General features: G+C 37.8%; 1 protein-coding gene across 15 annotated transcripts in view; it reads left to right on the top strand.

The window, feature by feature from the left end:
- The first annotated feature begins 5,437 nt into the window (after positions 1-5,437).
- Positions 5,438-27,817, top strand: part of PHC3 (polyhomeotic homolog 3) — a 64,510-nt gene continuing 42,130 nt past the window's right edge. For 10 of the 15 annotated variants that reach the window (XR_002124182.1, XR_002124183.1, XM_019643935.1 and 7 more), the window contains exons 1-4: positions 5,441-5,479; positions 8,359-8,521; positions 11,976-12,131; positions 13,253-13,330. Coding sequence is in view for 13 of the 15 variants with exons in the window: in XM_019643935.1 (XP_019499480.1) it covers positions 5,466-5,479; positions 8,359-8,521; positions 11,976-12,131; positions 13,253-13,330 (411 nt within the window). In the remaining 2 variants the exon portion in view is untranslated. Of the gene's footprint in view, positions 5,495-6,156; positions 6,650-8,358; positions 8,522-11,975; positions 12,132-13,237; positions 13,331-27,817 lie in introns of those variants that run through there. The other 5 variants (XM_019643938.1, XM_019643931.1, XM_019643929.1 and 2 more) reach the window with 5 other exon arrangements.

The following is a 27,817-nucleotide window of genomic DNA, read 5'->3' as shown; positions in this document are numbered from 1 at the left end:
TTAAAATTTAATTTCACAATAATTTTGTGGTCAATATCCCTATTATTCAGATTAGGAAACTGGGGGTTAGAAAGGTTAAGTAACTTCATTCATTCAATACATATTTATTAAGTATTTAATGTTTTAAGAACTGGGAACACAGCCCAGTGAACAAAACATGGAGCTTACAACCTGGAGGTTGATGGGAGTAGTGATTAAATAAACAAATATGTACATAACATAATGTCTGGTGCATTGCAGTGTCATGTGGGCTTGGGAAAGACAAGTGAAGTGGGCTAGGGAAAGAAAGTATTAGGAAGGCCATGTTAGGGTAGGTGGTAGGGAGTGCTTTCTAAGCAGAGTCCTGAATGAAGTGAGGAGGTGAGAATGGGGAAAGACACTCCCAGCCGGGGAATAGCAAGTGCAAAGGAGAAAAAGCAAGGAGGCCAGTGCGGCTGAAGCAGAGTGAACAAGAGAAAACTCTGGGCTTTTTGCTGTGATGGGAAACCGCTGGAGGATTTGAGTAGGGGCATGATCTGATTTACAGTTTTAAAAGCTTACTTAGGTTGCTTGGTGGAGAACAGAATGTAGAAGAACAAGAACAGAAGCAGGGTGACTTGTCAGGAGCCTATTGCAGTGGTCCAGGAGAGAGATGATGGTGGCTGGGCCTAGGCTGACAACAGTGGAGGTGGTGAGAAGTGGCAGGTACGATTTGTATTTTGATGATTTCATGCATGTTCATGGTAGGGTGGCCAGAGATGAGGTTATATTTTGAAGGTGGAGCAGACAGGATTGCAAGAGATCACACAGCTAGTGAGTGGAGGAGCCAGAATACACAGCTAAGTTTGTCTGATTCTAAAACCCTGCTTATAACAACTCTTCTAGGCTGCCACAATGCTAAGCAAACACTAAATATGAAAGCAGAATGGAAGTGAAAGTACACAGCATCTTTAGGTGTTTATTGAGCACCTACATACCTGAAGTAAGGCTCTGCAGTACAAGGCAAAAAAACTCTGCACTGGGTGGGTAGGAGATCTGAGTTTAAATTCTTTTGCCATGAATTCTTCCTCAGCTTGGATCACAGGATGTCTAATGTCCCTTACACCTTTAATGGTCCCTGTTTCTACTATATAGCACCTGGAGAGATACAATAGAGTATGTACAGTGCCACCCACAATTATACAAGGGCAGATAAGATGGATAAGCATATGATTAACATGCCGATTATTGCTAGAGTACAGGAGAGGTGGCAGGACTAGAGATTGTCCTTTCAGTTTCAATAGTACGTATTTGGTTTAGTAAAAGTATTTTGTTTTAGTATAGTACTTTCAAGGAAAAGACAAAGCACATCTATACATTGTGTCATTCCAATTTACAAGGTATTCTGGAATTATGCTTCCTTCATCCAAATATTCAAGCAATCATTCCCTCAACAAGCATTTAAAACCTATTGTTCATTAGCCATACTCAATAAAATTTAGTGAGCAAATCTAGGTAAAGAAAGACCTTGATAAAAAGTTAAATAAAGAAAAAGAGGACTTTTTTGTAGATTTTACACGTCACTTTTTAAGACTTTACAACAGTGTTGTAAGGTGTTGTTATCACCCCTTTTTTCACATTCTAAATCTAAAACTTGAAGTAATTCAAGCACTTCCCAAGGTGGCTCACTTGGTAATGCAGTGAGCCCAGTATTCCAATCTGGGTCTACTGGATTTTTTGTCTCACCACATAGGATCCTATGAGGGCAATCACAGGCTAGTTGGGGCATAAGACAGTGTGTGCTGTGTTAACTACCCTGAAAGTGTCCAGCACAGGGTGATCAGTGACATAGAATAGAGGCCAGCAGACTTTTTCTGTAAAGAGACAGATATTAAGTGGACCATTGTAGTGTCTGTCTGTTGAACTACTCAGCTCTGCCCTGTAGCACAAAAGCAGCCATAGACAATACATAAATGAATGAGTGTGAATATGTTCCAATAAGACTTTATTTGTGGACACTGAAATTTAAATTTCATATAATTTTCACTTGTCACAAATATTATGCTTCTTTTGATTTTTTCCCCAATCATTAGAAAATGTACAAATCACTCTTAGCTTGAGAACTGGACAAAAACAAGTAGTGGGCTGTATTTGGCCTGTGGGCTTGTGTGAGTCAGTTTGGGCTTGTGAAATGGTGATTTATAATAAAAATATGTATTAGGTCTTCCACCCCATTACTGGCACAGTTTCTAAAACCTTGGTAATATCCTAAGTGATAAGGGCAATAAAATTATTTTGTTATGTTAATGAGGTGACTTTGGACCCCCACTGAAGGATGCGAGCTGGTTGCCAGGAGATTCAACCATGTGATTTAGAGGGTTGGAACTTGCAGTCCCATGCCTCCTCCACCCCACTCCTGCCTCCAGGGAGGGGAGAGGGACAGGAAGTTGAATTAATTACCGATGGCCAATGATTTAATCAAACATAACTATGTAATGAAATCTCCATCAAAACCCAAAAGGACAGCGTTCTGGAGAGCTTTCGGGTTGGTGAACGGTGGAACACATGGAGGTGCTGGAAAGTAGTGTGCATGGAGAGGGCTTGGATTCTTTGGCTGCTTTCCATATACCTTGCGCCATGCATCCCTTCCATCTGGCTCTTCCTGAGCTATATCCTTTTTTAATAAATTGGCTATCTAGTAAAGTAAAATGTTTCTCTGAGTTTTGTGAGCTGCTCTAGCAAATTAATTGAGCCAGAGGAGGGGGTCGTGGGAACCTCTGATTTATAGCCAGGTTAGAAGCACAGGTAATAGCCTAGACTTGGTACTGGAGTCTGAAGTCCAAAGAGGGAGTCATTGAAATCTCCAATCTGTTGCTTACTGGTCAGAAGCATCGGTAACAGCCTGGGCTTTCGACTGGCATCTGAAGTGTGGCTGAGGGGACAGTCTTGTAGAATTGAACCCCTAACCTATGGAATCTAAAGCTATCTCCGGGTAGATAGTGTCAGAATTGAGCTGAATACTTGCATACCCTGCTAGTATCCAAGAATAGTTTGTTGGTGTGGGAACCACCCTCAACCCTCCATATTGGAAATTGGGTCTCAGAACACCCAAAAGAGGGTTGCTATAACAAATACCATAGACCAATGGCTTAAACAACAAACAATTACTATTTCTCCCAGTTCTAGAGACTGGGAAGTCCAAGATCAAGGTGCTCATCAGATGTGGTGTCTGGTGAGAGTCTTCTTCCTGGTTTGCAGAGGGCTAACTTGTTGCAGTATCTTCACATGGTAGAGAGAGAGACATCTCTCTCATGTCTCTTTTTATAAGGGCACTAATCCCCTTTATGAAGGCTCCACCTTGATGCCCTAATTACCTCTCCTGAAGACTCTAATACCATCACATTAGGGATTAGGGCTTTAACATATTTGGGGGGAACACAAACATTCAGTCCATGGCAGTTTCTGAGGGAAGCCCTGGCATCCTTGAAGAGCTCTGAGATCACTCTTCTCTGTAGGTCAGAACTTACAGTGGGAACTGCAGCCACTGAATTGGGAAACCTTAATGCAATAAGGGTAATTGGGTGGCAGGGCCAAGTGGCAGGACACTGATACACTACCCCAAAATTTATACTGTTAATCTTTCTCCAGCTTTCATCAAAGGGACCTACAGCCTTTTACCAGGATAACTGTGCATGGGGGAAAAGGAAATAATCAGACCTTTTGGAGACTACTGGATATTGGCTCTGAACTGACACTAATTCCAGGACACCCAAAACATCACTGTGGTCCACCAGTCAGAGTAGGGATTTATGGTCAGGTAAGGGTTAGGGTTGGAGTTCTGAAATGTTTCTAGAAAGCAATATGGGTCTGACTTTACCTAACATGTTCTGACTTGTAAAGCCAATCTGTACAAGGTGACAATATAGATACAGGCCTTAGATATTTAAGGGAAAGAGAGATGAAAAGGAACAATTTTGGCCCATTTATTCCAAACAGTCCTTTGAATTATGCATTTTCCATCTTGATATATAGCACTGCTTTCTTCACTTTTGTTTTTCTTAACAAAAATTTCAAGCAATACCAATGGACAGTTGATTGAGAGTTGAATGACAATGATATCATATGAGCATGTCAAAAATGAAAGAAAAAGTAGTAATATCTTATTTTTAAGCATCTACAGGGACTTTCAAAGGGGACTTTCTTAGTGAGTTCTCCTAGGAGAGGTAGGAAGGGCACTGTTCTCAGAGAGGAAAATAAGATAAAGAAACGATGTTATGAGATGAAGAGAGGAGGTAAAGGGACAATTTAGCTTACATAGGAAGCGTTCTTTTCCCCTCTCTAGGGAGACTTTGGAATGCAGGATTTCTAAGATTAAGTATACTTTTCATTAGACCACATTACACTTTATGATAGATTTATACCAGTGCTTCATTTCTCAGTTCTTGAAATTAGTGTGACTCCACCATCTTAAGAAATGCAAAAAGAAGACACTGTTGTGATCACTATGCTTTTTTCTGTGAAAGGCAGTAAAGGTTTATTATTCCTTGAACTTAAGGTTTCCAAAGCACTTAATGGATGTTTCAGAACACCTATTAGATTGCGCAGCTATCTCTATAAAACCCACTCCACACTCCAGATTAAGACTTCTTGGAAGAAAGAGACTTTTTATACTCATTTTTATATGTTTGTCTCATCCTGCCTTACAATAGTTCACACACACACACACACACACACACACACACACACACACACACATTAAACTGTAAACTGGTAGTCGCTCCTTGTTTGCAAACATCATTAGCAAACAAGGTGGCCCTCTGCAAACCAGGAAGAGGGCTTTCACCACACACCACATCTGACAGCACCTCTAGAATTGGGAGAAGTAATTGTTGTTTAAGCCCCCCAGTCTATGGTATTCTATAATAGTTTTGTAATTCCAACGAAGCACTCAGTAAATTCATGTCAAAGACATGAATGATATTCACAGGATAATCAAGATGATTCTTGAACCTTTTCCGCACTCGCACCCAGAACACCATCTCTGAGCCTGAGAGGACTGCTAGTTCCCACCCTGAAACTCCAATGCGTCCCAGGCAACAAGCCTTGCAGCCACCAGGGCATTTCATTTCCCTAGGAGACCTAAGCATCCAATCTTATTGGTATTTTCTTTCATTTCACTCTTTACAGTTTGCATAGGCTTTAGTATTTATGTTCTTCAAATTTTTAATTTAACTGTCTAAGCAGAACTTTTCATATCTTTATTACAGACCTCTCCCCAACAGTAAGAACCTAGGTAAGAGAAACCGAGGGGTTGGAGGTGAGACACTGGTATCTAAATTGGGGGAACTTGGTCACTTCCTAGAGTCAGCAGAGCCAGAGTTTGGAGGGGGGATTGGAAGCTGATGACCCCACGTGACCTCTGGGGCCCAGGGGCTGAGTCGACCCCGCCCCTCCGCCCGCCGCCGGGGGGCGCATGCGCAGCCCGTGTTAGTGATGGAGGAGAGAAGATGGCGGAAGCGGAGTGAGTGACTTGCTGGTGACTGATGTCGTAACCGGGGAGCGAGTGGGGGCAGCGACACGTCCCCCGGGGGAAAGCTCAGGGCTCTTTCGCGGGCAGTGTGGGGGAAAGGGAGACCCCAGAGCTTCCTTAGTGTGGAGGAGCCCTCTTGGCCCATATCGGGGGCGGAGGCGAACTGTAAGGGTCCAGTTAACCTCCGGGCGTGAGCGCCCCTTCCATCGTCTGGTGCGGGATCAGCGGAGCCCTGCGCGCAGGGTCACCCTTGGGAGCCCGGCCGCTGGGGTTTTCCGGGTGATGAGCTCTTGTGGGCCTTTCAGGGGCTGTCATCCCTGCAAGTGGGCCCCGCGGGCAGCCTGTCACGGCTGCACGCGCCGGGGGCCCGCGGAGGCTGGGTAGGGCTGGGCGGGCACTGCCAGGCCTCTTTCGCGCTCCTCTCTTCCCGATCCCGGCGCCACCCCACCCCTCCGTGGGAGAACCCGAGACGTGGGGCTGCACACCGTCCTCCCCCGGGAGGCGTGGAGGAGGTGTCCCAGCGCCGGCCTTAGACTGTCGGGGGCTCCTGCGGGTCTGGTCTGGCTGAAAACACCCTGGAAGGAAAGATCTTCCTTCCCTTGGGTCTCTGGCTGCAGTTGATGCCTCCCTAGAGGGGCCACATTCTTGTGTGGCCTGTGATGGTATGCTTAGTTAGCGACGCAAACTTACTGTTTCCTGGGTAGGCCTCTGGTGCACCAGGACTGCCGGCTGTATTTTGCAGGCATTACTATGCATAGACGGTGGAGTTACAGAAATTGTTCTTTTGTGCCAGGTGTCCAAGTGCATTTCAATGGTTTGGCCCTTTCCACGCACCGATGTTTAGACTTGTGCCTACAATTTCGATCCTCTGTGATCATTTTTGGTTAGTTACTGAACTGCTTACTATAGAGTTTGGGTTTGAGGATACGGTTGAGCAGAATAGCACTTTATAAGAATTTAAGTTGGCTTTTTGCATATCACTGGTACGCAGTTCAGAAGTGTTATGACAGCCAGTAATTTAGAAAAAGTTTACCTTATCGACCACTAAGCCTGTATGATGGACAGCTACCATATGATGCTGTGATTTGATGAAGGCAGCTTGAAACTTTTAAAAAAATCTACAGAGAAGCATAAAGGTGAATGAGTCATTTACTAATAAAAGTAAGTGAAGAGTTAGGTTCCTCCTCCCATCCCCCCACTTTTTTTCTTTCACTTTTCTGCTTATGTTGAGATTTTTAAAACATTTGATTCCTTGAAGAGCATATAAATATTTACATAAATGATGTAAAGAACAAAGAAAACTTATACATAAGAGGACACCATATGGGAATAGTGTATGCGTGTGCAATTAGTACCAAATTCCTTTGTCTTTTGGTGAAGTAGAAAGTGTTCTTGTTACATTCTTGTCAATGCTGCTAATGTGAAGTGGGTTAGATTTTGTTTCTCAGAAGAAAAGACTGATAAGAAAGGCAGATAAAACCAGTTATTTTTAAGTGTGCTTTTTACCATTGTGGTGCATTTCTAACCCTACAAAAATTACTTGCAGTTCTAGTTTTTTAACAATATTGAGGCCCTGAAAATTGACTTAAAATATTGTTTGAATTTATTCAGATACAGAGAAAACAAAACAAAACATTGGGAAATTTTGTACAAAAATGTACTTACTGTTCATACCTGAGGAAAGTGGCATAATTATGCTGATTTCAAAATTTCGGGCAGTTCTTTGTGGAAAAGATTTTTTGTAAAGAAGTGGGCAAATTGTTGTCAGCTGCTTCTCTATGTGCCCAGTCAGAGTACTCTGCTTATAAGTATTACTCAGAGTTATTAGATGTAGTAAGGACAAAGTAGACGAATTGGGGAAAAAGCCAGTGTGGTGTTTTCTTTTTATTATTATTTTCTAAGAGAACTGACTTTTTTTTTTTTTAAGATTTTTATTGGGGAATTGGGGGGATGGGAACAGTGCTGTGGAATTGGGGGAAGGAGAACAGACAAGTTGCTGTCGTTTTGTTCTTCAGTCTAGTTGTGGAGGACGTTGCTTCACTGGCCCAAGTTGGCACCATCATTGCGCTCTTCCCGGGCGAGGCAGATCAGCTGCCGGCTTCTGGACGGCCGTTCACTGCGGCTGCTGGCCGCTCACGCTGGCTGCTGGCTACACACGGTAGCCCATGGAACCCACTGCCACAGGGGCTGCAGCCTATGCCGTTGCCAGCGACTCCCGGCAGCCCAGCTCCAGGTTGAGCTGTTGTTCAGCATCTTAGCTGTAGAGGGCAGTGTCACTGGCCCTCATATGTGGGATCCGAACCGGGGCCCTCTGACATCCCAAGCCAGTTCTTAACCATCGCGCCACTCTGCCGGCCCGAGAACTGATTTTTAAAGCAAAGTATTTATGGTAGCCAAAAACTAAGCGTATTAGCACAAGTCCTTAGGCATCCTATTTAATGTATAGATAAGAATGACTTTTTAATTAATTTGTAATTAATATGGTCAAAAGAATGTTAATAAATATTTGAAAGTACTGTGGTGTTGCCTGAGTTTTTATTTTCCTAGGTAGTTTAGTATTCTCTCATCACCTGTTTTGGTTTCAAAACACTCATCTTCTTTCGATAGTGAAAAGATAAACTTTAGGCCAGGCTTTTATCTGAGTTACATACACTGAATCATTTGAATTCAAATTTTGTTGGTATTAAGTATTAAATATACTATATATTTGTGAAGTACTTTTTCTAAGTGCTTATGATGACTGTGTGCTATCTGTATTTTGAGGGCCTTAGAAATTTAGACTGTTGATGATTATTTATTTGGAATTAAAATATTCTTTAAAGCCCATAGGATAATGCTTTTGCCAATACAAACCCTTTGTTATCTGCCAGATTTAAGGATCACAGTACAGCTATGGATAGTGAACCAAACCCTGCAACATCTGTTTCAACAACAACCAGTAGCACCACCACAACCACCATCACCACTTCCTCCTCTCGAATGCAGCAACCACAGATCTCTGTCTACAGTGGCTCAGACCGACATGCTGTACAGGTATTTCAGTTATAATGGGTAGGCTAAGACTTAGGATGTCATTAATTTTTGCTTAAGCCAGATTAATCTGTTGTTTCATATACTTCAATAAGTTAAATGATGTCCTCTGAGTACAGTTAGAGTTGTTAATGTCTGAAACAAGCAAAAATTTATCTAATAATCATTCTGTTGAGAGGGCTTTCACGTGTAAACATATAGCTTATACAGTGATATGTCAGGAAAATTATAACTGGAAGTCTCTAAGTGCTACTACAATGTGGGACACTAATCTAGAGCCCAACAGCAGAATGACTCTAACTTAGGGAGATCTATTCAGGTCTGTAGATGCATTAAGAAATTCATTTTAAACCCAAGGGGTCCAAGAACCCTAAGCTGATAGTTTCATTCTAAAGCTCTTTAGGGGAAGAAGGGAAGGGATATTTAACTAGGAAAAGTCTTGGGCTCTTCACTTAGATGAGAAAATGAAGTTTACTTGGTTAACCTTTATAATAATGGAAATTGAGGCAATACGGTACTGCTTAAAAGGGGCATGGGCATTGCAGTCTGACATGTTCTTTGTATGAATTCCAGTTTCTTTATTATTAGTAGCGGTGTAGGCTTGGATGAGAGGCATAATCTTGAGCCTCAGGAAACTGTACAATGAGGGTGAGACCACCTACTTCATTAGTTATTATGAGGATTAAAGGAAGCGTCTAGAACATTAAATATACCCAATAAATAATAATCGATAATATTTATTGAACAATTGCTATGTGCCAAGCATTTGATAAATGATTTACATGGATCATCTCTTTTAATCCTCACTCTACCTCTATGAAGTAGATACTATTATTACCTCCTTTTTACATATGGGAAAACCAGTGTTTTAAGTAGGCTAAATCACTTTCCTAAACTCACATAGCTAGTAGGTTCTCTGACTCGAGAGTTATGACCTTAACCACTCTATGAGTTATTTTTTCCATTACACCTGCTTACTGTCTATAGAAGCCCCACAGTTGCATTCTACCCTGAAAATAACTGTTTGTGATATAGTGCTCTTCCCATTCATTTTTGTAGAGTGGATATCTCAGTAATGGCTATTTAACTGTTTATGGTTTCGGGTTATAAACTTACCATGGGTGGAGTCAGAATTGTTGGAGATCCAGGCAGTTCAGAAATTCAAACTGGGAATGTAGAATGTGTTTTAAATGTTCTTCAGCTTTTTGAGGCAAGGGATGTAGGGAAGAGTATCTAGATCTTTGAGCATACAGATGATGTGCTATTTTAATATGCCATTTTGTTCTCTAGTTTTTATCTAAGCTGGATGTGTTATTAAAAACCAAAGTGTTATCTGGAGATATAATGTACAACCTAGGGAATATAGTCAATAATGTAGTCATAATAATATAGTCATAATTACTTTGTATGGTTAATAGAAGGTCACTAGACTTGTTAGAGTCATCACTTCACAAGGTAGATAGATGTCGAGTCTCAATGTTGTACACCTGAATCTAATATAATATTGTATGTCAGCTAAACTTTAATAAAAATTTTTTTTAAAGTGTTACTGGAGATGTATAGATATAGATATATCTCACAAATAGCACTAACACTAGTTTGTATGAGATCACAGAATTGCTTCCCCTAAAATGCAGTTCAAATATTTATTGAACTACCTAAGTAGTTTTTTAATACCTTCCAGCTTTCTTTTTCAGTCCTGTGAATTCTGTATACCTTCCTTATTCCTTTAGAGGAACAAAATAAAAACAGTGTGCTGTATCTTTAACTTGTATCTCTCCCATGAGTATAACATTGAATGATAATGAAAGCCTGTGCTGACAATAGAAAAAATTACTATACTCTGACAAAAATATCCATCAAATAGATTATGCATTTGTTATTTTGGTTTGATTTTAGAATTTTGTTATGGAATTAGAAGAACATATATAAAAAATAATACAAAAAATATTTAAAAATACAAAAAAAGAACATATATAGATTTACTTGACCAAAAAGACATATTGTTATAATTCTAAATTACTTAATGCTGGTCTATAGTCCCCTGCAACTAGGGGTTAGAAACCCACATTGATTTTGTGACAGGGGTTTGTAGCAGGTATAGCAATCTGTAGTTGGAAAGATGAAATATGAACACATAAAAGCAAACAACACAAGGAAATACACTTTCTTGGAATTTGAATAGAGATTCATGGCCTTGTAGTTCAAGGTGTCCTGTTTTAGACCCTCAAGCTGTAGGATATGGCTCTGTTACTCCCTTAGTTCTTTGAAAACTGTGGTTGGATGCTGCTAATAGGGTTCTGTGCTGTTCAGAGTCACTGTGGGCATGATGTGACTTTGGGATGTGGTTGCAGAGGACGAGCATAGTTTGGATAGGTAAAGGATTTTCCTGTTAGAATACTGGACCTTTCTACATTTATCTATTTTTGAAGTTCAGGCTGAGATTTTATATTTTACTAATAAATATTTACAGTAATTAACACTTTCAGGAATTTTTTAGTAAAATAGTTTTTGTCTGTGTTGAAGCAATTGAAACAAGGAATCTGACATTTAAAAAACATTTTAAAACATTTGAAAAATTACATTTGAAAAAGTAATTATTAATTTTCTAAAAATTAAATCGCTTTGTAATTTTTGTGATTATTAATATAATACCTACTCATTCTACATTTTTTCAGACATTTAAAGAAAAGTACAAACAAGAAGATAAAAATCACGTCTACTCTAGCAACCCATCGGTAGTCTTTTAATGTTTCCCTGAATATTCTTTCAGATTTTTTAGCATAAAAATGGTATCTTACTCTATATACTATTTAGTAACCTACCTTTTTTCACCTTATGATATGTTTGGGAATTTATTTGTTAATAAATATAGATGTATCTGTGCTGTTCGATACAGTAACTACTAGCTACATATGACTTTATATTTAAATTAAAGTTAAGTAAAATTAAAAACTCAATTCCTTCATTGCACCAGCCACATTGTAAGTGCTCAGGAGGTGCATGTGGCTGTGGCTACTACTGTATTGGATAACACTGAGCTATATTACTATTCTACCAAGTGTTATCCAAACTGTTATACCAGTTTACTTTCTTACTAACATTTATGAGAGTATTTGTTTCCTCAGTTAGTAGTGGTATTCTTTTAAATCTTTATCCACCTGAAAGTTGGAAAATAGTATCCTGTTTTAATTTGTTAAGTTTTGATTACTAATGAGATTGAAGATCTTTTTAAATGCTTGGTGGCAGTTTTTTCTTTTGTGAATTGCCTATACTGGGTAATTTTAATTTGTATAGATTAGTGAATCCTAGTGATCTGTAACTAGGAGAGAACTGTGTTAATAAGCTTGGTGATGTTGAATATTAGAGTAGTGAAATTTTAAACTTCTACTTTTTTTATGGTTAAGATTAAGGTTAAGGTTATGGTTTTGACATTGGTTCAATTGACTTATCACAGGTAATTCAACAGGCATTACATCGCCCCCCCAGCTCAGCTGCTCAGTACCTTCAGCAAATGTATGCAGCTCAACAACAGCACTTAATGCTGCACACTGCAGCTCTGCAGCAGCAGCACTTAAGCAGCTCCCAGCTTCAAAGCCTTGCTGCTGTTCAGGTAAGACTGAAACAAATGAAGAATTATGAGGCCAATTTGATATTATCTGTGGATAATTACCGAAAATAAATACATTGGGTATTATTTCAGAGTTCTCAGATGTTTCGTGATTATTTTTACTTGAGGAAATAAAATAATCCGCCAAATGAAAGTTAATTTTTTTAAAAAGGATATGTTTTATATGTTACTCTGTTGCTAGCTTTTGTCCCATTGCTTTTTATCTGCATTGCAGAAATGCTATACTGGTGTCACGATTTTGTGTTTAAAATTCTAGATACAACAGTGAATACTTAGGGTTACATGAATTATATTTACATTTTAACAAAAAAGGTCTTTTTTTGTATGCAGATAATTTACATTTATTAAAAAATCAAATAGCATAAAATTGTTTAGAAGAGGTGAAGTAGAGGTGTTCCTTTCACCGTCCACTGCTGTTTTCCACTTTTCAGAGGTGGCTTCTGTAACCGTTTGATATGTATCCCTCTGGAAATTCTCTCTATAAAAATATGCATATGCAAGTTTCTAAAATCTAATCATCATATACCTACTGATAACAGGATGATTTTATTATTTAAAGCTTATGTTTTAAAAAAGATTTTCATTATTATTCTACTGTTTATTTAAATAAAACCATATGTGAGCTTTCATCATAAGTTTTATTAGAGGAAGATCTCAGTTGAGTGAACCTGAAAATGGTTTATTTCTGTTACAAACACATCCCCAGCTGTCGCTTCTTTTTGGTAGTGTGATTTTAAATAACATTGTGTTCATGATATGAGTTAAGAAACTGAAACCCACTGGCACTTGATGTAGCTTCAATTCCTTTTTATAACATTGGAGTGGTGATTCCACTTCAAAGAAGACAGAGACCTATAGAGTAAAACTGACAGTGCATGTGGTTATTAAAATAAGACTAGCCTTTGGTCCCTCTGTTTTCAACATTCAGTTTTTTCTTTTTTTCTTAATCTGTTTGGTCAAAGCTTGGTCTATGTTGACTATGAAATGAATTTGTTCATACATAGACCTTTTGACTTGTATTGTGGTTTCGTGGCATCATAATACCAGAAAATTTCTAACTTCAGGGTTTTTATAGACATATTATAAAGACCTTATTATTTTAGGCAAGTTTGTCCAGTGGAAGACCACCTACGTCCCCCACAGGAAGTGTCACACAACAGTCAAGTATGTCCCAGACATCTGTAAGTGCCCTAATTTTTTTTCTGGATTTACAAATTTTAATTATTGCTTTCCAAAAGTAAACTGTTAATATTTACAAAGCTGTTATTGTGTATTTGTTGAAATGGCTATTTAAGTAACAAGTACCTAGAAATAGGAATGATAAGATTCAAGAGTTAAGAACTAATGTTAAACTTCTGAAAATCTGGGTATTAAAAATATTTTTGTATTATTTCTTATACATGCTTTCCCATTGATTGCATTCAGATCTTTTATGGTTCAAAGTGATTGCAGTTTCCAGTGTGTATTGAAAACCTGAAATATACAATGCAGGGGTATTAGGCCATGCATTTACTGTGATATACTAAAAAATGTCATATCCTTGGTAGACAGCTAAACGTGTCTAGCTTTTTCTGTGAAATTTGCATTTTATAAATTATACTTTTCAGCTTATGCTTACTTGAGCTATCTGGGTCAAATTTACAAGTATCCACTCAAGATAGTGTAATTTATTTTGAGAAAGGAGTAAAAATGCTGATTTACTATATCGCACATATACTGTACTGCGAAATTGTGCCGAGTTTCCTGGTTAAAAGAAATTTACAGGCATGGTAATACTTGCTTAACTTTTTATTTTGATATAGTTTCAAATTGCAAGAACAAAAAAAATTTTCTTTATACCTTTTACTCAGATTCACCAGTTGTTAGCATTTGGCTCCATGCTTTATCATTCTTTTTTTTTCCTCTCTACATATTTACATATTATCTTTTTCTGAACCATTTGCGGGTAAGTTGAGACATGTTCCTTTACTCCTAAATTCTTTTATATGTATTTCCTTGGAACAAAGTCATTCTTTTACGAAGCCACGTGAAAATGATCAAATTCAGGACATTTATTATTGATACAATGCAGTCCATATTAAAATTTCATCACGTGTTCTAAATTTCTCAACCTCCTCACTATAGATAATTCTTTGTTTGCGGAGGCTGTCTTGTGTATTATAGAATGTTTAGCAGCATCCCTAGCTCTGTCCACTTAGATACCAGTAGGCTATGGCCCTCCTCCTTCCCCAGTTGGGTCAACCAGAAATGTCTTAGGCAGCGCCAAATGTTTCTGGGGGCAAAATTGCCCCTGGCTGAGAACGATTGAGTTAACCTTATAATGTCCTTTAATAAGTATATTTTCCTGATCCAAGATGGTAATAATTTAATATTTTATAAAATTGAGTCTAGTATAGTTTGTAGATTGCCAAGGAATTGAAGATGAACTTGTGCTTTATTTCTCTTGTGCTCTATTTCTTGAGCTAAGGATATGGTTTCTGCTGACTAAGTACATGTATGGGGAGCATATAGTTATTTTTCTAGGTATCAATCTGGTATTTTTAATTAAAAAATTCTTTTTTAGCATGTAAGTATCCTAGAACATGAATAAAATTAACTTTTGAAAAAGAAATTAACTTTGACTTGTTAGACTGAACATGTTAGACTGAAGAAAATGAAAAATCTTAAGTAATGTAATCTAGCCCTAAGCATTATACTACAGCTGTAGTTATTGATGTCAGATATGTCTTTAATTAATTTATTGGTAGCCCAGGAAAGGACTGGTAAACATTTTGTGGGCTGGTTAAAAAAATTATAGACGAGTTTTTTATTCTATGAAATTCTGGAATAACATTAGAGAACAGAGATAAGGGGTTTTAATTTTTTCCTTTCACATTTTTAAAAGGTATCCTTTTAAACTTTTTTTCTCTCATTATGATTTCATGTATGTGACTTTCACAGAAATTACAATTCCAGTGATTGTGCTTATTTTTTAGACATTGTTAGTGCTGCTTGTCATAAACCACGCACCCTTGTGTGATGAAGTATGCCAGAACCTGTGAGTGGCTGGTGGGGGGGAAAGAAGTAAGTAGGAAGAGCAGATGCCCAGGGGAAAAAAAGGAATAATATATCACATTTGTTTTATTTTCTATCCCAGCTGAGCAGTAAGCTCAAGTGAATTAAATGGCAGTTCAAATTATGATACCCAAGGTAGCTTAGTAAATTTAGGTCATCCTCTGAAATAGAGGCAGAGCATGGTCGCAGAAATCGCTAGAGAGTGATAATCTCTGTCAGGTGGCAGTCTAGTAGTTTTCAGAGTTTTTGTTATTTTGAGGTAGATTTCCAGATAACAGTGAAAGACATGGGAAATGGTGCAGCCTCCAGTAGAAGGAAGGGCTATAAGGTAGGTTGTCAAGTCACTAGCCAGATAGGTTTGAGGCTGAAAATAGGAGTGAGATCCCAGTGGGGAAATGGAATATTACATTTTTTAAAATGGAGTCAAAAGTCCAATCATATCACTTGGGGAAACTATGCATGTGGAGAAAACTATTGTTAATTGAATGTATAGGTAATTAATGGGTGCCAGTGTTCTCTTCTTTCCCCTCAATAAAACAGGAAGACTAATTCTAGATTCTTAACAGTACTGAGTGGTGATTTATAATTAATTGGCTCTAAAACTAGTTGGGACTGAGCCTTTAGATGTCTTTGTACTTCAACTGAATGGGACTAAGATTTAAATAGTTAAATTTGATTTGCTAAAAGGAAATCTAAACCCATTAAAAACTCTTCAGAAAAAATAAAAGGTCATCAACAAAGTTAAAAAATCAACAAAATGGTTGAAAATATATTTAAATCATATTTGCCAACCAGCTTATGTTTGGGCTCTTTTACATTAAGTTAAACAGTGAGAATTCACAAAAGACCTGCATTGGTGATTTTCAAAAGAAAGGCTATTCTTGGCTTTTAAACACCTGAAAATATATTTATCATATTAGTGATAAAGAAATGTATATGAAAACAACAAGGATGTACTATTTCCACTTATCAAATTAGAAAACATAACGTTGAGACAATACCCATTGTTGGCAAGGATATGAAAAATCAGGTAGACTCACACTATTCGTGGGAATGTAACTGGCACTGTTTTTCTGGAGAGCTATTTGGCAATGTATATGAAAACTTAAACTGTGCATGCCCTTTCACGCAGCACTCTCATTTTTAGTAATGTCATTTACTAAAAATGACAGATAATTATGTAAAAATGACAAATGTGCAGTTATAATAATGAAAAATTATAAACAATATAAATGTGATTAATTGAGGATTAATAAAGTAAATGATAGTTCATTAATACAGTAGAATGTCATAGCTACTAAAAATGCTCTATGTGTGTTTATAGAGACTTGGATTTTCATTAGGCATTACATTGAAAAAAAGCAAAAATGATTTCATTTAACTTATTGAGGTTATTCTGTTTTTCTTGTAGTTCTAAACTTCCCATTTGGTTCTTCTTTATATCTTCTATTGCTTTGCGAGAGTATATTTTTTCATTTGTTTTAAGTGGGCTCATAACTGCTTGTTCAAAGTGTTTTTATGATGAATGCTTTTCATTTAGCTTGAGGTCTTTCTGGTTCTTGGTATGACGAGTGATTTTTTTATTGAAACCTGGATGTTTTCAGTATTATGTTATGAGACTGTGGATCTTATTTAAACTTTATGTTCTGGCTGGCTTCTGAAAGGGAGCATGTGCCACCTCTTTGCTGCCATATGGGAGTAGAAGTCCAGGTTCCCCATTTGGTCTCCATGGACACCCAAGGGGGTGCTTCTCATAATTGCTGAGTAGGGCTGAGAGTTCTGGCTTCTCAGTAGGCCTCCACTGATTCCTTCCTGGCTGGGAGGGATAGGACTGCCCTGTTACTGCTTCCCACATGGCCTCCGCTGACACTGCAGGGATGGGGTGGGTTGGTGGTAGTCTGTTACTGCCTGGCTGGGATGAAAGTCCTGGCTGTCTACCTGGCCTTTTCTGACACTTCGGAGGGACTGGGGGGGCTGGGGGTGCCTCTTCACAGCCTGGTGAGAGTGGCAGTCTAGGTCTTTGCTGGTGTGGGTATGGATGTGGGTGGGGCCACAATATTTTCTATGGTGTTTGGCTGAAATACAGTAATTTTTGTCTAAAAGTTTTCTATGTTGCTAGGCTGTCTCTTTCCTGGCCCTATATTCTAGAAAGAGCAATCTTCAACTGGGACTTCTTTTTGTCTGCACCCATTGGTGTTTTTGGGTTACCGACTTCATTAACTCCAAGTTTGGATTTTATGAGACAAAAAGAAAACCCAAGGAGCTCACAACCACTTTGTTCACTGAGTCCTGAGGTCCCTGGCCTGTCCGCTTTTCTCCACCTTTTGGGATCGTCTTACATTTATTTTTATATGTAACATACAGGGGTTTTAGTTGTACTTAGGGGGAGGAATAAGGAAATGTATGTTTTCCAACAGAATTCCTGTCATTTAGCTTATTTTTTTAAAGTTATAGCTATATGTGTCTGATTATGCAGGAAGAAAATCTGTAATACACAGCAAACTGTTAATCAGTGGTTACTGTATCTCTGAGGAAGTAGATTAAAGAGCTTTATTTTGTCAATTTTTATATTGCCTAAATAAAAAATATACTCTTGTTGTCTAAGAGATAGGCGATACAAATGTATAGAGTAAATAGTCCCCTTTGCCCTGACAAAGGTTTTTGTGAAGCTTTCTTATCTTATTACTGTGCTTTTCTATACATAAATGTGAATAGATAGGCCTATGGTTAATTTTATTTGTGTTAATGTAAGCGAAGTGCCATCATTCTCTTCTAAGTCTTTGGGCATTTTCAGCTGGAAAAGATTATGTGTTTTCAAATTGCAATCATAAGTCTCTAAATGACTCAAGGGCTGTTTGTGTCTCATTCCCTTTCTCTTTCTTTGTTGTTTTTTGGCCCTGGAATCTACATTAATCCCAGATGTTTTGACTTTAGTTCATGGTACTACTTTGTCAAAAAGGGGAAAACCTTATTTTTGATCGCTTTCAAGCTATGGTGCTAGACAAGATAAGCTTTTGAAGCCCAGTTAGTTTTATGACTTCATTTATACATTCATACATGAGTATTCATTCAACAAATATTCACTGAGCATTTAATATGTGCCAGACATCTTTCTAAGGTGCTGGGAATCCAGCAACACAACAGACAAAATCTCTATCCATACGGAGCTAGGGATACAGTCAGCTAGTATATAAAATGTCTGATGGTGGTAAGTGCTGTAGAGAAAAATAAAGCAAGAAGAGGAATGGGATGAGGGAATTTGCTATTTTTAATAAGAGTGGTCAGAGAAAGCATTGCTAATAAACATGGCATTCAAAGGAGGGTGAGGGAGGCAGACATGCTCAAGGAACAGAAAAGAGGGCAGTGTGGCTGCAGTGGAATGAGTGGGAGTATGATTTAGAGATGACATTAGAATGTTATTATAATCCAGTCATGAAGAGATTATAAACCCTGTGGGTTTTACACTGCATGAGTTGGGAAGCTATTGGAGAGTTTTTTCAGTAGGGAGTGACATTATCTCACACAGGTATCTGAGGGGCAAAGATAGAAGCAGGGAGACCAGTTGAGTGGTTCTTGTAATCAAGAGAGAGATATTGGTTGGTTGAACAATGATGGTGATAGTTGTGATGCGAAGTGGTTAGCCAGATTGTGAGTAATTTTTTCTCCAATATTTTATTAAAGAAATTTGGATATGTTTTGAAAGTAGAGCTAACAGGATATGCTGATGAATTGGATAGAAATGTAAAGAAAGGCAAAGAGTTGAGGATAACTACTGTTTTTGGCTTGAGCATCTGGAATGATCTCCCAAATCAGGTATTGGAGAAGAAAATCAGGAGTTTGGTTTTGGACATTTTAAGTTTCTGATGTATATTAGACACTCACTATGTTGAGTAGACATTGGCTATATGAGTTTGGAGTTCATGTGGGAGGTCTGGTGATTAGTGATGTCTTGTACATGTCATTGAAAATTCAAGTCATGCATACATGATGACTTCACTAGCAATTGTAGAGTGTCATGAGAGAAAGTTCAGTAGATGGAGAAAGGGGACCTGGGCTTTAGTCTTAAATCTGTGACTGACTGTTGACATGTCTTAGGGCAAGTCATTTAACATCCTTATATAAAATTAAGGTGTTTAATTAGGTGGCTTTTAGTTCCTCTCATCCAGATGTCCTTGGGTTTAGATCAAAGAGAAAGTGCAAGAGATGGTGCTATGCACTGAATTGCATCTCACCAAAATTCATGTGTTGAAGCCCTAAACCCCCATGTGATTGTATTGGAAACAGGTCCTTTAAGGAGGTGACTAAAGTTAAATGAGGTCATAGCGGTGGAGCCCTGATCGAGTAGGCCCTTCCCCCTCTCTTTTTCTCTCCCCCACCCCCACCCCCCATGGGAGGACACAGTGAGAAGGTGGCCATCTATTAGCCAGCAAGATCTCTCTCTCACCAGAAACTGAATGGCTGGCACCTTGATCTTGGACTTCCCAGCCTCTAGAACTGTGAGAAGTAAATTTCTGTTTAAGCTACACAGTCTGTGGTACTTTGTTATGGTAGCCTGTGCTGACTAAAATAGATGGGGCTCTGGCCCCTACCCTAAGCTACAGGCAAAACAGTTCTGTGATCTGTTTGAATCTGGGAGTTCAGAATAAGACTGCATTTGAAGAATGGTTTCTATTTAGAAAAAAAGTTTAACCAGTAGTTTAGGTGTTAGTCTAAGATTCTGTCTGGGTTTCTTAAATAGTTTATATGTATTATAAAAAAGTGCCTGTCATATAGTAAGAATGTAATAAATATTTGTTGAAAGATTAAGTTATAAAAGTTATAGTCATCAACTAGAATATGTAATGCATAATATTAATTTTAGTTCTTGATTACTGCAAGTGGATTATCTGCAATTCAGAGAATCATTTTAGGATATATTTTGATTGCCTGAAATTACATTATATTATAGAAGAGAATCTATACCCTGACCTCAGTGAGGAGATTCATTTGTTGCCAGTTATGAACGGGCAGCCAGTTAGCAGGTACTGGGCTTACAGATGAGTGAAAGTCCCTTTCCCCAGGGACGGTAATACACAGTTGAAGAATTATGCCTAGACATATCAAATAGCCAATAACATAACAGTATATAGTTAAGTGATAAATGCCATGAGCGTTAACAGAAAAGAGATCTTTGGGGTTGGATTAGTTGGGGAAGGCTTCTTGAATGGGATTTAACCTGAGCTTCAAAAAATCTGTAGAGTTCGCAGAGAAGAGGGACCCATGATGAACTCATAATCTTGAAACAGCCGCACTTACTTTCAGGAATTCATTCCTAAGAGGGATTCTGTGTTAATGACCCATGCTCATGGGGATAATCTGTGCCAGTACTTCCTCACCGAATGCCAGCTTGGTTCCAGGCATGGGGTTTGGTGCCAAGGATTCAAAGTGAGCAAAGGTTTTAGGGTACAGCGTATTACAGGGTGCAGATATGTAAACAGTCAAAGGACACTGTGATAAGAGTTTTGTTTTACTAGAGTATCTTCTAATAACAATTTGTAAAGGGTATATGGAAGATAAACTTGGAATCTTTATAGGTCCGAAAATTCCCTCCCTATACCTTTTAAAATGATCATTTTTACATAAATTCTACATTCAAAATAATTTTTCTTAGGAAATTTTAAAACAAGCACCATTGTTTTCAAAATTTTAGTGTTGAAGACAAGACTCATCATTCCTCTGGGAGTAATTGGTTCTTTCTTTCTTTAGTCTTTTAGGTTTGCCTACTTTCTTCAGTTTTTGTGGAGTTGCATGAGGATGTGTGCAGATGTCTCTTAGTGTGAAAACTAGGAGTTCAGTGTTCATGTATATGAAACTAAAAACGTTTTTAAAAAATTTTGTTTCTTGCTCTTTTCTCTGTTCTCCCTTTCTAGAGCTCCTTAATGGGATGGTGGTCTTTCTGGATTGATCCGTTATTTCTTTTAGCTTTTTACTTATTTTCTGTCTTTATCTATTCACTCTGTTTTGGGATGTTTTCTTCCTTCCTTTTTAAAAAACCTTCCCTTTTATATTTAGAAAGAAAAGTAGTTCAGCCATTGTATTTCCAATTTCTAAGAGCATTTTCTTATTTTTTTTCATAGTATATTGTTTTTCTATTATGGATGAAATATTTTAGATTTCTGTTATGATACTTATCTAATTTTAAAACACTTTTTTTTCTGTTTCCTGAATAATTTATTTTCCTTAGGAGCTGTCTTGGTCTTTTTCTTTCATGCAACTGGTTTTTCTCTTATAAGAGAAAGCAGTTTTCTCTTAATTAGCTTGTTTTTCTGCTTATATTTGAGAGGGAATGATTATTAGGATTAACCAAGGTGCATTTCTTTCACTACTCTGAAGATAGATCTGCCCCCAGCGGACCTCTTTCCTTAGTGGAAAGGCTGATAAGAATTTCTGTATTTGCATGTGGGAATAGCAGAGGTGGTCACAGTAGAAACGATATATTTTTGGCAGGTTTAGAATTGAAGGTATCCAGGTAGGAAGCTAGCCATAAGGCTGATGAGCAACAGTTTCAGAATAAGGAACGCTCTACTTCAAGATACGAGTGTCCACTCTAGAAGCCTAGCTTTTCCTTGACCGTTCTTTGACTTGTTTAGAGGAGACCTTTCTTTCGAGGTCTCACTGCCTGTTCTTGGTGGGAGAGGGGCGGTATGACTGGCGAGTCTGTATCTTGGGTAGATTTGTAGATAATTCTTCAGTTTCCAGCCCCCGTGCTTCCAGCCTCGAAATTGCGGATCTCAATCCACTCTGGTCTGTTTCTTCCTATATTCTGGACTGCAGCTTTCAGTTGTTTCTTTTGTCAGTATGAGCCCATCTTCTTGGGGTCTAGAAATGTCATGAAGTATCTTGATGCAGATGGCACCCTCCTCTTTCTTTTTGCTTTATGTGTGTGTGTTTTTGTTGTTTGATGTTGTTCTTTTATCCCCAAGTTTTAAAAAACTGTATTTAAACCTACAGAAAAATGGAAAGACTAAGTTAAGCAAGTGACCCTTGTGTGGCCTTCATGTAGCGCTCTATACCAATTGTTAAGTTTGCCATAATATGCTGTATCTCCCTCTCTATATATACACTGTTTTCCTGGGAGACAGAGAGAGGGAGACCTTTGTGTATTAAAGGAAGATACACAGGATATCCACAGGCAATGTGTGATCCTTAATTAAATACAAGATGGGAGAAAAGGGCATAAAAGGTATTTTGGAGACTCCTGAGGGAATCCAAATATTGATTATATACTAGATATTGTTTCTTAAGATGAAATTTCTTAGGTGTGACATGGTACTGTGGTTGTTGTATAGGACAATCTCCTTCTTGGGTAATACATACTAAAGTACGTAGGACTGAAGTGTCATGATGTCTTCAACTATTTTTCTTTTTTTAATTTACTAGGAACAGTACACTTATTGTATCAATGAGATTATTTTTAGATCAAGAAACTTAAAAATGTTTAGTTTTCTCTAAAAATATCTAAATCAGATCAACACATATCAAATGAATTTATTATGAATTTATTTGAGAGAAAATTTCTTATTTGTAACCATTCTCAGTGTCCTATTGCTAATGTATTCATCCTCTACTATCTATTTTAGAAGGTACTTTAAATTTTAAAACTCATTTTCAAGTATTTTTTAAAAAAATATAATTTCAAGTGATTGAGCTTAGCAGTCTAAAAAAAAACCTGAATATTTTTATGGTCACGAATAGCTTTATTGCACTCTTGTAAAATATTTCAAGTAAAAAGTAAAAAAGTGTTAAGTCCCTCAAGCCTCCTTTCCCCTTCAGTCCTTCTGGCTCCTCAGTTTGCTGGATATCCCTCTAGATCTTTATGTATCATGGACATACATAGCATAAAGAAAAGTATATATATGTTTAACACACATTTTTTTCTGCACACGGTAAACACAGGTAGGTGTTCTGCATTTTGTTTTTTACACTTAACAGTGGGTGTTGAGATCTCCCTAGGTTAGTACACAGAGCTCAGTCTCACTTGCTTAAGCGACTGTGTAGTGTTGCACAGTATGGATGCACTTTATCTTAGATAACCATCCTCATTGCTGGACATTTAAGTTATTTCCAATATTTTAATTGTTTCAGCATTGCAGCTTTTCTTTCTGGGGTGTCAAAATCTGAAATCAATTGGGAAATTGTGAGGTTTTTTTTGTTTTTTGTTTTTTTTATATATAGCTTTTATTGAAGAAAGTAGAATGAATAGTTTCTATAATAGGGTAGGCATTTTATTTCATTTCATAATTAAAAATGTACATCTCTTAAAAAGGAAATCCTTCATGGAAAGATACTAGTACTTGAAATTTCTATATAGTATTTTATATTTATAGATATTTGAATTACTCACATAAAAATTCCCAGTGAATAATGAGGCAAGAAAATTTATATGCTGCTCTAAAGTGATAAAAACAAAACAATATAGCAAAATAAATATTAAAAAGGAAAATAGCATTTCCCCTTTGATTCTAAAGTTAATTCCTATAGACAAAAACTTTGAAAAGAAAGTATAGGTCATTCCAAATTTTACCCCAGTAGGCATTATTCATCTTTAACATTTTGTTGACTGTTCTTCCAGGGTGTGTGTGTGTGTGTGTGTGTGTGTGTGTGTGTGTGTATCAAATCTAATTGTAGACAGTTTTATGAGTACAATAGTCCTCCCTTATCCGCAGGGATCCATTCCAAGACATCCAGTGGATGCCTGAACCTGCAAATAGTACAGAACATTATATATGCTGTTTTTTCCTATACATATGCATCTATGATAGTGTTTAATTTACAAATTGGGTACGGGAAGAGATTACCAACAATAACTAGTAATAAAATAGAACGATTATAACAATATACTGTAATAAAAGTTATGTGAATGGCTTTGGGACAATTATTAAGTAAAATAAGTGTTACTTAAACACAAGCGCTGTGATACTGCACCAGTTGATCTGATAACCAAGATGGCTACTAAGTGATTAATGGATAGGTAGCACTTACAGGATGGAAACACTGGACAGAGGGATGATTCACGGCCTAGGCAGGATGGAGTAGGATGGTGCGAGATTTCTTCATGCTCCTCAGAATGACATGTAATTTAAAACTTATGAATTATTTCTGGAATTATCCATGTAATATTTTTGGACTATGTTGACCATGGAAAGCAAAACCATGGATAAGGGTGGACTACTATATGCATTATTGAGTATAAACCGGGGGTGCCAAAAAAATGTATATGAGTGGACACCTTGGTCAACGTTGCTCAAGCAGTAGTTTGCCGTAATCAGAAGTGCCTGGACGCTGATGGGAACCACTTTGAGCACCTCTTGTAATTGCAGAAGTCAGATGTGACTTGTATTCATCTTTTGTTATCGGTGTATATTGAGTATTAACAATTTTAATAGTTTTTCCTCTTCTTAAAATGTGTATACATTTTTTTGGCACTCTCTATATGCAGTAGTCATTTTGCTCTCAATATTTTTTCTCTTGTGATATGTACATATATATACACACAGACATTTGTATGTAATTCTATAAGTGGGATTATACTCTACATGTTATTCCATGGTCTTTTCACTCAACAATGGGTCATTAAGATATTTTCATGCCATTTAATACAGGTATTCATCATTATTTTAATGTCTGTATACTGTAGTTATACTTGATTGATTCTGATTAATCAGATGGCATAGTGGCTCTCAAATGGGCTTTGGCTTTAGGGAGTACTCTGGGCCAGAGACCCTGTGTAACCTCCTTTTGGGAGCACCAAGAGATGGTTGAGAGTAAAGTGGTTTTTCTTGGCCGACTTGGTTTTCTCTGATGACTTTTGGAATTAGTGCCAGGGGGGAGACAGCTTCTATTATAGTAATAGGGCTCAAGGAGTAAATTTCTTTATGAAGTGTGGGGCTTGAGGTATGAGGTGCCAGTATTGGCCAAGGCTTTAAAGTGAAAGAGAATTAGGAGAGTTGGGATGGAATTGACAGAGAAAATAATGGAAACAGTTAAGCGCATCTGGTTCAGGTCAGCAGAGCAAAGCAGAAAATAGAGGCGAGCCTGATCAGTAGTGGAAAGGAGAGGAAGTTGTTTTTTAGTCAGGCCGGCTGTGGAGATGGGCTTCTTGCAGAAGTAGTTACTGAATCACTTGTTCTCATGGGTTGGGCATTCACTAGTAGACACTGCCTGAAATGTCACTTGGCTATATTATGGAACTTAAAAATAAACATGATATTTGTTCTTTGATCTCACAACTTAGGCAAAGTAGGATGCAGGTGGTTAGGAAGTTTTCTTCCTTTTTTTCTTTTTTAAGAAAAAGAAAAGCATTCTGTTTGTACTTTGTGTTCTACTTCCTTAAATAGTACTTTCAAGCATTTTGGCTATCAGCCAATCATTTTTTAAAACAGACTTTTATTATGTTTTTGTTTAAAGCGCGTGTGGTCTATCCTTACTAGTCAGTCAGTCTCTCTCTCCCTTTCTCTTCTTTCCTCCTTTCTTCCTTCCCCACCTCTTTCATCACTGACTGAAAAAAAAGTGCCAAGCCATTATTACTGCAGAGTGACCCAAATTAGCAAGCTTTCAGGATATAGGAAAGCCCTGAATGCCAAAATACATGAGTTGGAAAACCTGGGTCCAACTTTATACTGCTAAGTGATTTAATCTTTGAAGCAAGGCTTTATCCAAAACGTCTGTTTGTAGAGGGGTATAGGAAAAGAATAAGTTTTGGGGGGGCTTCTTAATAATTTATATAGCACATCAAAAATGCAGTTGTACTGATATCACACTATCTGCATTTTTACTCTGCTTTGTTATGGGCTATATCATAAAAAATTTTTTCTCATACACTCACACTCTTTGTGATAGGCTTACATATTACATTAAAACTATGAAGTATGCCTTAAAATAACCTGGCATTCATTAACTTAATAAATTTACTGAATGAAGGAACTTTTATAGCTATTGGATATATAAAGATGAATAACACATGGTCCTCACTCTTAAAGAAATTGTTATTTAGAAGGGTAGGATAGAAGTATATGCTAGAAGTTCATGGATGTTAACAGTTAGGCAAAAAAGAGGGGAAATAGTTCTGCTGTGGGTTGTAGGGATGCCTGAAAAGCTTACTAGAGCAGAAGATTTTGCCCCACTGCATAGGTGGGATGGGGTGGGCCTTGGCAGTAAGGGGATGATCAATCCAGTCCAGAGCATTGTTACCAGGCCTGAGACATCATGACATTGCAGATAGCTTCATATGGCTAATTGTGAAGGGCATGTATGGAGGAGTGGGAGGAGAGGATACTAGAGAGTCAGGGAGGCTGAACATTATCCAGAAGGTCTTTAAATGATTAATTAATATTAATAAAATCAGTCAAAGATTATCTGGCAAATAGGAGGAGGCAAGATTCCAAGTAGGGAGGAGATCAGTTTGTGTTTGTTAAAGTAACCCAGATGGAAACGCCATAGGCCCAGACTCTCAAACTCAGTGATTACAAATCAAAATGAAAATGAGAAGAATAAAGGTGTAGAAACAATAAGACGTGTGTGGTAAAGGAGAGGGAAGCATCAGGATGACTCCCAGATAGTCTGTTTTGGGGGATTTTAGAAATGCCAGAGGAGAAGCTGGTTTAAGAAGGAATAATAATGATTTTGGTGTTTGAACATGTTGAGTTTCAGTTGGTAAGAGACCCCAGAAAGATGTGTTCTGTGGGTATTTGGATCTGGAGCTCAGAATAAGAGTGTCATCAAGGATTGAGAGTCATCATGATTGAATTCTTTGAAACTATGGGAGTAGATGTGATAATCTAGGAATTCAAGAAGAGAATTGTTGAGGACAAAGTATGAACATTTTGGGGGTGGGCCAGAAAGAAGAGCTGGTCAAGAATGTTGAAAGGAAATAGTCTGAAAAGTATCCGCCGTATTTGTCAGATAGAGGGCATTGGTGGTTATTGCTGATGGGGTTTTAATGGTATGTTAGAAGTAAAAAACAGATTCTGTATATTATATTGTATTTATGTACTGAATTACAGGTTTACGTATTAAAATGAAATTCTTAAAAGATACAGCTAAATTTAGGGAATTAATTAACCAACTCTTGTATACCCTTTGTACCATTTTTAAAAAACTTTTTATTTTAAATAATTATAGACTCATAGGAAGTTACAAAAATAGTACAGAGAGGTCCTGCTGTATAGCCCTCACTCAGCTTCCGCTAGTCATTGCATTTTAACAAATGTCCTAGACTAGTGCAAATGCTCATGTTTGGGATGGGTTATGGAACTGCACACGTAGTGTAAATTTGGATTCTGTATCCCCGCATGGCACAAGCCTGGAACTTTAATTCTCATGGGAGCCTCTCTCCCTCCACTGGGAGCAGGGCAGATGAGATGCTTCCTCACTGTTTCTCAGGGTATAGGTGGAGCTTTTCCAGCTCTCTTTTCATATATTGAGCAGCTCTTTTGAGGATCTTGGCTCAAAATAGGGGATTTACTTCCAGCTCTTCCTGGAAATGGGCTCAAAATCAGGCCTTCTATATCTGTAAGTCAGTATCTCGCCAGTCTGCCTTCAAGTCAGCTGGAGTTTTACATTTTTGAGTTTCTTCC

Source organism: Hipposideros armiger, unplaced genomic scaffold, assembly GCF_001890085.2.
Source record: "Hipposideros armiger isolate ML-2016 unplaced genomic scaffold, ASM189008v1 scaffold_83, whole genome shotgun sequence".
Lineage (NCBI taxonomy): Eukaryota > Metazoa > Chordata > Mammalia > Chiroptera > Hipposideridae > Hipposideros > Hipposideros armiger.
This window is presented reverse-complemented; position numbering and strand designations above follow the sequence as displayed.